This window comes from Anser brachyrhynchus, assembly GCF_964034855.1.
Source record: "Anser brachyrhynchus genome assembly, chromosome: 3".
Taxonomy (NCBI): Eukaryota; Metazoa; Chordata; class Aves; order Anseriformes; family Anatidae; genus Anser; species Anser brachyrhynchus.
The window spans coordinates 125,974,297-125,986,637 of NC_137696.1; the positions used below are offsets into that span (position 1 = coordinate 125,974,297).

Sequence of the window (12,341 nt, forward strand, 5' to 3'; positions counted from 1 at the left end):
AGGCAAGCTCTTTCAGTCCCATCAGTGTGGCCTGCATAACATGGCAGTCTCTTTCTGTGCCTTTCCAAAGAACGCTAATGCTTTGAAAAATTCATTTCTTTTCTCTCAGCTTTAGTATTTGTGCACATTTGTATTTCATATCTGTGTAGAGAACTTTTACCCTAAAGCCCCAAAATGTAGCTCTCCCGTTTCATCACAGGACATAGCCAGGGGCTTTTCCGTATTCCTCTTCTGGACCTAATTAAATTATACCTTTACAGAGCCAGAGTTGTGCTGGAGGGGAAAAGGAGGTTTAGTGATCCGGGGGCTATATGTAAAGGCCTTGCTTTATCCACGTTGGCATCCTCTGGATAACGTTTTTAGAGTCGTATTTCATCACTCCGTCATGTAGAAATTTGTATTCTACTGCCGTTTTGATGAAGTGCTTTCTGGCTTTCAAGAGAGAAAGTCAGTTTTTTTTCTTGACAGTGAGTCACTGCTGTCTGCTGTCACCAGCTATGTACTGAAAGTCCATAATATTGTTCACAAGACAGCAAACCCAAGGAATTTCGGACTCTCACCTTCAGCCAATTACTGTAACCATCAGATCTGGAGATACAAAGAAGTTACTGCATCGTGCAGAGTGTAGGACAGAGTGAAACACTGGATGTGGCCATGTTGCAACCAGCTGGAGTAGAGGCTTTCAGTCATTTAGGTCTTTGAATTAAAAAAATTCGCTTGTTACCGGAGTAACAGTATACTCCTTGAAGGAGCCAAACATAAAGAAAATAGTTTTAATCCTGCTGTCTTTGTGGATGGGAGTGTCTTCCAAGTCAGTACGAGGAAATGCCTCTCCACATTCCCGATGAAATCTGTACTCCCTTGTCACTGCTTTTGATCTTTTTTTGATTTATTTTTTTTTTAGAGGTTGTGGGGAGGCAAAAAAATCTCATAAGAAAGACTATCTTTCTGCTTTCGGCAGGCTGTATGGAGATTCTCAGTGCACCCCAGCCAGCCATTGCAGACTGTGCCCGTTTCTGACCGGGGGGACACCAGTAGGTGCCACGTCAGGCAGCGCTTGCTGTGCGGCCATCAGTGGCCTCCTCTCCTGTGCTCTCCTGTTTGCAGCCGCTCTGGGCTGCTGCTGGAGGCAGGCTGCTGGGCTGCTCTTCTGGCCCCGCTGCTCTTCTTACATTCATCACGGGCCTTCTCCTGCCAGGTCTTTGGGACCAGAAGAGACCACCGGAGCACCTCCTCGGATGTTTCACACCAGTTACTGCGGTGCAGAGCCTAACACCTTGTCTGTCCACAGATGTGGCTTTCAGAGAGCCCTGCGATGGAGAAGCTGCTCATCACACTGAAAATCTGTCCCAGTGACTAATTATGCTTAAAAAAGAGCCCTGCTGCAAATTTGTACTTATTTTTCTTCCACTTCCAGTCACTGATGTTGTGTACACTTACATTTGCTCTTTATCGTCGAGTATCTTTTCACGTCCTTCAGCCAGCCTTTGAGAGCCTTTAATCCATGGCCAGCTCCATCCCTGAGATTTTTCATTGTATTAAGAATTATTTAATTCACTGATGTCCTCCAACCAAAAAGTCCATCAAAGCTACATAAGGCTTATAGCAAACAGAGCTCAGTGGACTTCATTTATTTTACAATAATATATTTTTCTTTTTTTCCAGCAACTGTATTATTATGGTAGCTAAGTGCTTTTCAAAGAGTTAACAGAAAACCCCACCCTAAAGGATGTGCCACAGGCAAAGACAGCTGCAGAGTGCAGCGAGTTGTGCAGCACACAGAAAGCTTACACACAGAAAGCTTACAAAGCTGATGAGCTTTATGTTATTACTTGAACAGTTGCTTGTTACGTATTTCTTAATCTGGGCATTCATAACGTACATTCCCCTTCATTCGGCACGCCTGCCCCTTTCCGTGATCTGCGTGGAGCCTCTATGCCAGCTCTGCTTTTCACCTGAAAAACATTAAGTGGCCCTACTGGAAGTGTCATTATTTTTATGTATTCTGTATTCTGCGTTTCCTGCAGAATAGCTGGCCACCACGTTTCTGTGTTTTACTTTTGGTCAGTTGCTATAGACGGACAGATGGCTAGTTAGATGCGTGGCTGCTTTGATTTGGTTTCCTTTAAAATCCCGACTCTCTGAAACCACAGTTGCCTGCAGCACCACTGACTTTAAAGCAGAGTGAAAAGAGAAAATCGCTTTCCTTGAAGAAATTCTATCCCCAGGATGCTTACTCTTGGGTCACCACTAGAATCGCAGAATCACCTCGGCTGGAAGAGACCTTCAGGGCCACCACGTCCAACCATCAGCCTTACCTACGAAGTCCCATCACTGAGCCATGTCCACACATCTCTTAAATGCCTCCAGGGATGGGGACTCCACCGGTGCTCTGGGCAGCCCGTTCCAACACCTCACCACCCTCTCCATGAAGAAATTCTGCCTAATATTCCATCTAAACCTCCCCTAGCACAATTTGAGACTGTTTCCTCGCATCCTGGTTGGCACCTGGGACATTTGGACCTTCGACTCAGTGCTGGAAGAATAAACCAAGCATTCTGCTTGCCGCCCTCTGCCCCTTCTCTGCATCGTGAACTCCGAAGCAGTTTTGCAAGCAGCCGAAGATCTCAAAGCTCCCACCGTGTCTGACCATCTCCTGCACCCTTCACCAGTCCCCCAGCCCTGGGCAGTAGTTGGGCTGTCCGAGCTTGTTTCTGTGTTAGTGTTTGACAGCAGGGCACTGCCATCTCGGCTTTCCCTTTGCAGACTACATCTGCCCCCTGAGTGGATGTTTTTTTCCCCTGGGTATGGCTTCACGTGAGCTTTAAGCCCACAGAAGTGCAAGCTTCTGAGTGGCCCCTGCCCCTGCCCCGGTCCTCCTGCCGGTGCCCCCGCTCTCACCTTCGGGTTAACTCCAGCATTTACGCATCGACCTGCCCAGCTGGAGCAGGGGACGACCCTGGCAGAAAAGAGCTGCTTTGTCCTGCCAAGCCCCCTTTGCTCTCCCTGTTGCCCCAGGGGTTCCCCCTGTGGCCCCGGTTGCTCCGCGTCCACCCGCGGTTGTTCCGAGGCTGGAGCTCGCCAGAAGCGCGCTGCCCCAGCCCCTCCGGCCCTTTCACACGGTGGCAGGTACTGCCTGGCTCAAAGGGGGAAGCGGGAGACCTCACGGTTTGACTAATCAGTGCTCTGTAAGTAGCACAAAGTTATCAAAATAGACCAGACAGTATTTTTAGGACAGGGAAATCTATGGCATTACCTTTCCAAAAGTCTGCCGCCTGGCAAATCTCCGAACTCCTTCGTGTGCCCTCCTCCCTTCTGAGCTCTGGGCTGCAGCCAGGGTTATCCTCCCTGTTTTCTCCCTTTCCTGTCCCCCTGAGAACTACAAGGAAGTGAGTTTTCCTTCACAGAGCAATGTAAAGAATCCCAAAATGTTTTTCAGGTTGTTTTTAATGCCTTGTTAGTCCTACAGCGAGGTGCGTTGCAGGGGTGCCTTGCGCATCCCACTTTAAACCTGTGTTGTGTGTCAGTGAGCACACAGGAGGTTCAGGAGGTCTTCCTGAACTCCACTTCCTCTCTGGACAGAAAATATTTCTAAAAGCAAAAGATATATATATATATATATACATATAACTACAGCATTTCCTTGAGAAGGTAAGAAATTGTCAGTAACTATTGTCTAATATTGTCACTCAGGTAAGAGGAGGCAGTAGGTCCAGGAACTGAGAGAGGTATTAGAAGATAGCAGCTTATGGGGGGGTGAACGGGATGGGATGGTTTGTATTCCTGTAACAGCAGGAAAACTTGAGCAGACTAAATTACAGAGGTGATCTGACCAAAACCAGTATCAAATGCAGCAAGTGGGATGGGAAAAATAGTTCGCCTTCAAAAAATAAAAATAAAAAATTAGCATGAGGTGAGATCACCAAGCCTGGTGTAAAGACTCCATTTTTTGTTCTTTTACTTCTCTTTTCCCTCTGTTTTATCTCACCTTTCACCAGTTCCTTCCTTTGCACTATTTGGTGCTTGCTGAGAGCCGAGTGCCTTCACACTAATCCCCAGCAGGCCAAACACGGAGGCGTAGTGCTGTAATTTATAATAATCTGGACCCCATCTGTGTAAATTGTAGTAGTACATCTGTCAAATTCAGTGCGTTGTTTCTGTGCCATCCCAAACACAGACTGACTTTGAGTCTCAAAAGAGCTCAATTTGTTAAATTTGGCTTTACGAAGATGTATCTGTGTTTTTATATAAACATAATTTATACAACATAGGTTTGGTTCTTCGAATAATGTCAGCATAAATCTGTGAAATTAGGCTTAAAGAAATGTAAATTATCTTGTAAAGTGGTAATGGGGACTGAAAGTAGCTTTTATTGTGTGTTAGATATGTATCTCTTTTTCTCCGCTGTTTTTTTGCGGTGTGATTCTGATCCTGAATTTCATTGCAAATGCGTACAGGTACAGCACCGTGTAATTTAAGGCTGCCAACAAGGTATTTATGAATCCCACATGAAACATCAAGGGTAGCATTCGGAAGGCTGTGATCATGAAACACATTGCTCATTTCCACGTTAATGTTGATTTTCAGCTAATGATGTTTTGGTTTATATAACTAATTCACTGGCTCCCTATTAAAGGGAGACTGTGATGGAAATCTTTGGTGCAACAGAAAAAAAAAAGACAACAAGCAACTATCAAATAGTTCAGTCTGATGTTGTCTTAGGAAGCTGCTTTTCCTGTGGCTCTCCACTGGTGTTTTGTGGTGGCAAAGCCACTATGCCACAAAACTGCATTGCTAGTGGATCTTAACGCGGGCTGATTTCAGTTACTGCAGCTTGAAAGTTACCGTTTGTTCCGTGTGTGTATAGTTAAAAGGCAGTTATTTGTGAGTGCTAGCGACTAGGTCAGTGCTCCCGGCACTAACTGGAGTCCCAGTCTGATCACAGCCCGCACACGCAGACGGGATGATGCTCACGTTAGCTGTGAGGAAGGTCTGGGTGCTGCTGTCCACCTCCTGGTCTCGGGGACCGGGCACCTCTTGTCTCGACCCCACTTGTCCTTTTTCAGTATTCGTGTCTGTTTCGTCTGTCACTTGATGGTGCTGTCACGGTTGCTGATGATTAGGGGAAATATTTTTAGCATCCCTTTCAGCACCATTTCCAAGACAGCTACAGGCTGTCTGCGCGGGGCGATGCAGGGCAGCTGCGGTTGTTTCATCCTCTGCTAGCTGAGGTGTGAAGGACCCAGTCTCAAATCACCGTGTTCTGCACGGTTGGGTTTTGTCAGGCTGACTTCCAAAGTGACGGTTGCGTTTTAGTTCATGTTCAGTGACAGAGGATGTTCTGCTCGGGCCAGGCTGCATCCCTCCATTCCTCCTCCTGGTGACTGTTCTGCTTTGGCACTTGTCACCCCAGATCCCCCGAGGATGAAGCTTTGCTCCTTCATCATTCATATAGGCACCCTTTTCACCCAGAGTAAGCCAAAAGGGTTTTCAGAGGGCCTCCTCAGAGACAAACTGATTTTTTCCTAATTATATGTATTTATGAGTTGTTGAAAACTAATTATATTAGTTTGTTAATTATTAAAGATTAATTATTTTAGCCATTTAAAAGTAGAGTGTATGCGTCCTGGAGGAAATGCTGCGAGATGTAAGGTCTCGAGAGCAGCCCCCACTTTGGAAGGGGAATGAAAAAGGGAATGAGCCGGGTTACTTCCAGTACGACTCCTGTTTCGGGTAGCTGTGTCCCTGCAACACCAATGCCCCATTCCCCTGTTGCCCTGGCACAGGTGCTGACGGCTGTTGTGGCTTCTCCCCGCAGCGCCCTGGACAGCCCCGGCAGGCTGGACGAGGAGCACCGGCTGATTGCCAGATACGCCGCCCGGCTGGCTGCAGAGGCTGGGAATGCAGTAAGTAAATGAACCGGCTCCAGGTTTTATTATTCATCTATTTTTACTGCGTATGGAATGCGTGGAAGGTGTTTTTCAGAGTTTAATTAGTAGCTTAAAGTTAGTAGGCTCCCTGAAATTGTCATCTTTTCTTCATGCACCTGATGCCAAGAGCAGCACGCCTGCCTCGTTCTCTTCGCCTAGCCTAGCACAAAACTGCTTTCTCAAACGGCTGGGGAAGAGGAAATGACAGTACAAATGATGAGAAACGAGGTCAGGGGAGACGAGAGAATAAGCAGATCAGTCCTACTTAGTCTAGAGAAGAGATGAGTAAGTAGATACCCGAGGAAAACAAATCATGGAACAAATGTGATGGAATATATTTATTCCAGAGAGAAAGAGCCTGAAAGGCAGAAAGAGAGAGAGGTATTTTTATGGTTGCAGTCACTTACTATAGAAAAAATTAGAACAAACACCCAACCAGCTTTAAATTGGTAAAAATAAATACTGCTTTAACAGAAACTTGCCACAGAGCATCATGGCAATTAAGAGTTTATGGAAATTCAGTAGAATAGTTGCAGTCTAAATGGCAGGGCAATCTGTCTTTGTGTTGCTTTATCCTCACAAAAGCAGAGCAGTGATGACAGGGTTGTTCCTCCATGTGTACGGAGCAGCAGTGGAGATCCCTCAAATTACAGCTGCCCTTTTCGTTGCCACAGCGTGTGCTGCGTAACACGTATTGCAACACCTGGCTGCTCTGCCTGCCTGCTGGAGGCGCGTGTCGTCAGCCCTGCTAGAACAGCTATGAGCAAAATGCAGCCAAGGCTCCCTCGCTGCTGCTCTAGGCAGTCGCTGTGGCAAAACATGCTGTTATCCGGATAGCATATCACATACAGGCTTCGCCTTCAACAGCCTCTGGCAGCAGGAATGACCTCGCTTAACTGCCTTACCGCTATGGCAGGATTTATGTTTCCTGCCACCCATTAGTGTCACAAGACGAGTATTTTAACATCAGCGTCTTCATTCATCTTTTCATTACATCTTGCTGTATAAATACTTTCAAGTCCTTTCCAGCAAGGTCAGCTCATGCCGTCTTGTAATTTTCTTCGGCGTGTGATCAGCCAGTGATCTGACTTCGTGGTACAGATGGGAACAGATATTTCTCTTTAATTAAAAAAGAATTGCACTTTTAGAATGTTTTTAGCTATCAATTCACAGTATCTCAATCAAAGAGTGTATTTGCATTCCTGAAGTCATTCGTTTCACTAAAACTATGTTCATGTTGAATATTAAAGCAAGACAGTGTAAATTTTCTGTTTTAGATGAAAAAAGAGGATTTTACGTAGTCTTCACGTAAAACTATTGAGATAGTAAGTGCTGAATCAGTTTCAATCTGGCAGATGGTGGAAGAATTCTTACTCATGACTTGACTTTTTCCAGTAACAAAAACTAATGTGTCATAATATGGGTTCTGAAAGATCCTAATCGTTTAAAAAGCTGTAAATCACCTCAAATTGTTTGTGTGTACTTAGTAGTACTGAAAGAGGTCAAACATGAAGCAACTTCTTTGGATGTAAAGGAAGCAGCATTTAGAGTTTATTAAGACTTTCAAACACCTTTGATAAACCACTGCTTTCTTTTCATCTAGGTAAGTTACCCTATAGGGAGGCATCAGGAACAGAAATGTAGTAGAGAAAGAAGGACCTGAGAGTAACAGTAGTGTGCTTCCGTCGTGTCCAAAGCTCAATAGCACAGAACATAAGGTTGTTTACTAGATCCAGTGTTAATTCACAGTCAAAAAATAGCAGCCAAAATAGACATACTTTTCATATTCTGAAGGAATCAGAGTTTTAGGCACTCTTCCAAATGCATGGCATCTTCATGGCAGCTTCTAATTATTACTTGCCAACAGGAGATCACCCTTCCTTAGCCAGCCCTGGTGTGACTGGTGTCCAAGCTGGCCATCGCAGCTCAGGGAGGAACAACCTGCAGTCCTGGGACTGCATGCCACAGCTGCAGGGCTCGCTTGGGAGGGTTCATTGCTTGTGCGATGTGGAATATCGGGGATTTGCCAGCCACACACCTTTTTTTTAATTATTCTTATAATATCAAACAAAGAGAGGAGCAATTCAGAGGCTGGGAAATTCAAAAGCAAAAAAAATAGGGAATCATTTTTTCTGCCCATATGGAATTGAAATCTGGAAGACCAAATGACATCCCCTATATAACAGCCAGAGACCCAGTAAAAGAAAGATAATCATTGGGTATATGGCGGCCAGCTTTACAGGAACGATACAGCAGGACATGCAGGCAAGGGAATGATATTGTACATAAAGGACATACACAGTGTAACGATATAAAAGTATCACAGAAAAAGAGAACTGCAGAATCCTTGTCAGTTGAAATTCCAAATTTTTAATAATAGAGAAGAAATACCGCCCCCCTGATTAGATGATGGTAGTGATCACGAAATGTTAAGTGAGAAAAGACAAGCTGCAAAATTTGGGACAGGTAAGTAGCAGTGGGAGATTTCAGCTACCCACATAGAGACTAAGTCAATACCTTTTCAGAGGGGGATGCAAAAACTCGTTTGAGTGCAATAAGGGATGTTTCCTTGAACACTAGTTTTACAGTCCACAAAAAGAATCCCTCCTGAATTTAGTTCTACATGGTGCACCAGTGTGAGTTCACGTGGGGTTAGCTGTGTTGGCTGATCTGTACTAGTAACCATCACACCCTTAGATTTAACAGCAGGAGGGAGCTTGCCAAATAAATCCAGTATGCAGATATTCAGTTTCAAGAAAGGGAGCTATGTCAAAATGAAACAATAAGAAAAAATCCTAAAAGGATCATTCAAAAAAAAAAACAGACTGTAAGCTGCCTGGAGACTGTTAAGAATGCTGTATTATAAGCCCAGGAAAGCTGTGTGTCAAAATTCAAAAAGAAAACAAAACCATACAAAAAACTGTTTTTATGGGTCAGTAAGAAAGCTAAGGAGGGTGTCCTAAGGAAAGGATGGCATTAAAGAAATGGAGAGCTTGCCTGAATGAAACGCACAAGAAAGCCCGTAAACATGTCTGGTTAAATGTTAACAGGAAATTCAGAGACGGAGAGAATAAAAAGAGCACTTCTCAAAGGATGCTGAAGTCTGTAGTAAAAAGATTTTCAATACCATCAGAAGTAGGATAATCAGTACAGAATCAGTAGGGCGCTCTGAAGACCAAGATGCTGAAGATTAGTCAGGAGAGAGAAGACCAAAGCAAAGATGCCCAATGGGTTGTTTGCACCAGTCTTTACTGCTGAAGGTAAACATATGTTGTAGCACATGTAACATATTCTTTATGGCAGGTAAGTACAGCAGAGTAGTCAGGTGGCTTTGAACTAGCACAGCAACTATTAGAACAGGTAACACAGATGTCAGGACATCATTGTTTGGTACTAACTCAAGAGTCCTTGGCAGTCTGGAGGAATGAGCTGGCAACCATAAAATCATAGAATCATTTAGGTTGGAAAAGACCTCTAACATCATCAAGTCCAACCGCTAACCTAGCACTGCCAAGTCTTCACCTAAACCACGTCCCTGAGCACCACATCTGCACGTCTTCTGAACGCCTTCATGCAGTTCAACAGAGCTACGTGCCAGTCCTGCACCCGGGACAGGGTAACCCCCTGCAGTGCTGCAGGCTGAGCGCCCTCGGGCTGGAAGCGGCTTTGCAGAAGAGGACCTGGAAGCACTGGTGGGCAAAAGGAGCCAGGAGTGTGCCCTTGCAGCACAGCAATCAAGCACGTGCAGGACATTATTGGCAAGACTGCAGCCAGGACGGTAAGGGTCTCTGGCCAAGAATGACTTCTCCCCTCCATCCAGCACTGATGAGGCCACATCAGAACTACTGTGTCTGGTTCTGCGCTGCACAGTTTGAGACGTGGACATAGCGGAGCGCACCCAGAGGCCAGTAGGATGTTTAGTGGCTGTCCTACAAGATGTAGGAGGAGGTGCTGAGAGGGCTGGGTATGTTCAGCATGGAGAAGAGGAAGCAAAGGGGGATCTTACGGCTGGTTGCTGATAGCTGGTGAGCCAGACATAGCAGAGGTGCACAGTGAAAGGAAGAGAAGCAACAGGCCGTAGTTACAAGAAGGAAATTCCAACTATATATTGGGAAAACCATTTCACCATGATGATGGTCAAATACTGGAAGAGGTTGTCCAGAGAAGAAGTGGAATCTTTGTCCTTGGAGATAGTCAGAGCTCAGCTGGAAGAGGTCTCGAGCAATCTGCTGTGAATTGGCCCTACTCTGAGCAGTACAAGGACTGGAAACCTCCAGAGGTCCCTTCTCACCTATATTTTTCTATGAATCTAGACCTTAATGAAAGTAGAGGTTGAGAACGAACTGCCATAAAGGAGCCATGGAGTATTTGGAGACTTTAAAACCAAGATAGACCAGTGTCTGTTGGGAATATCGGGGATATGCTGATGTGAACAAAATTATTTCTTGATGTCCTCTCCAGCCCTATTTCTCTGATATAATATGCTTTTTTTTTTTTTTAACATGCTCTAACTGCTAGAAATTAAGAGGATTCCAGATGCAGAAGCTGTTCATACAACAGCCTAATGCAAAGTTGTTTATTCTTTTCTTTGAAGTGGTTGACAATGATCACTGCTGGAAATTGTACAGTGGACTTTGTGGTGATGGATCTGACTCAGTCCATCAGTTTCTGCATTTTCTCAAATTAGATAAAATGTTAAAGCTGCCTTCTGCAGGCTTGTTACTGTAATAAATGTCACTTGTAATATGAATACAAATACATTCTATTAACATTTTTAGGGGAAAAGCCTTTGCTTGAAGTCTTACTGGGCCAAAATAATTTTGAGCCGGATCTCAGAGTTAATTCTTGAAATCCAAGCCTGTTTCTTCTTAAAGAAGAAAAATGAATGGGGAGAGAGGAGAAGAAAGGAGAATGCATCATCTGTCACTCGATACATGTAATTTACTTAGTGGTGCAGCAGAGGCTCACGGCATGCAACCAGTGCAATTATACACTGGGAGACAGCAGTTTAGTCTGCGTTCACTCAGAAGAAGCTTTGACTGAGTTACTCCTGTTTTCTTCAAAACAGTCTTCAGAGGACAGAATCCTTTTTATTGAATTTAAGTTGCTCAGGGCTATGCTTGGCTTGCTAGTTTGGTCACAGCAGAGTGCTGTGGATTAAAATAAGTGTTGGCTGGCTACGCTAGACCGATTAGATGGAAGGCAAAAGAGAAAAGCAGAAGGTGACTAGATGAATAAAGTGAAGAAATTAAGAGAAAGAATACCAAACTTCATTTAAATCACTGCTTCTAAGAGCGGAACTGTTTGTCTCCCTCTGCTGATCTGCTCAGGTGGTCAGTCTGAGGTAAGAAAAAATTTGGTATTTCTTATTGAGCGCTATCTTTTTGACAAAGGCAGGAGACTGAAAATGACCTCTGGGGTCCCCAGCCCGCTCACCTTCTCTCTCTTACAAAATCCCTTCCACATACACATCAGGTCCCACCTCGATATTGCCATATTACTTGAATACAGTTAAACCTGCACGTAAGGTGATTTTTAAGAGAAGGGATAGTTAAGTATATTTTAGGGGAGGAGGAGTGGACCTGAGGGAACAACACGAAGCTGTGTCAGGGCAGATTCAGGTTGGATGTTAAGGAAAGGTTCTTCACCGAGCGGGTGGCCAGGCTGGAACCGGCTGCCCGGGGCAGTGGTCACAGCACCGAGCCTGCCGGAGTTCAAGGCGTTTGGACAACGCTCTCAGGTGCTTGGTTTGATTTCTGGGGAACCTGTGTGGAGCCAGGAGCTGGACTCGATGGTCCTTGTGAGTCCCTTCCAACTCGGGATATTCTGTGATTGTATGATTTGGTGAGTCTAAGTGCACATATATACAGCCATTTGTACATGGCAACCCTAGGCCCTCTGTCGTTGGTGTCCTACGCTACCTCCCTCTCGTCAAACCAATGTCTCCTTCGTCTCCTCTCCCACCTCCTGCCACCTGCTCTGCCTCCGCTCTTGTTCACCCATTTCTCTGTTAGCACACTCCCAGGTCCTCCTGGGGTTCTGCTGCTGTACCTGGGCAGGCTGATTCCTACAAGCGGAGGTCGGTGTCTGGGCCATGAGCCGAAGTGCCTGCTGCTCCCCACGGACTGATGGCGAGAGCCCCGCCGCAGCCAGCGGCGCCCCGTGGCACTCGGCGGGAGCAGGGGGACACAGGGACACCGCGCTCCTGGCAGGGCTCTGCTGACCTGTGCAGCCGTGCTAAGAAAAGCATGAGCACCTAATAAATATGAGAAAATACTCAATTATGGGTGAGTGGGTAATTAGGTTGAGTTATGTGGATGAGTTACGATAATTAGGTTCTTGCGCATATTGCTCTTTTTTGAAAACAGTATGTGATTGCTCTTCTTCCCTCAGCATGAAGCAATACTAAAA

At 45.3% G+C, this 12,341-nt stretch overlaps 1 protein-coding gene across 21 annotated transcripts in view; it reads left to right on the forward strand.

Moving 5' to 3' along the window:
• DTNB (dystrobrevin beta) overlaps nt 1–12,341 on the forward strand; it is a 200,185-nt gene that overhangs the window by 111,132 nt on the left and 76,712 nt on the right. For 18 of the 21 annotated variants that reach the window (XR_013948169.1, XR_013948170.1, XR_013948171.1 and 15 more), the window contains one exon: nt 5,819–5,906. Coding sequence is in view for 16 of the 21 variants with exons in the window: in XM_080584224.1 (XP_080440350.1) it covers nt 5,819–5,906 (88 nt within the window). In the remaining 5 variants the exon portion in view is untranslated. Of the gene's footprint in view, nt 1–1,291; nt 3,873–5,818; nt 5,907–12,341 lie in introns of those variants that run through there. The other 3 variants (XR_013948172.1, XM_080584219.1, XM_080584217.1) reach the window with 3 other exon arrangements.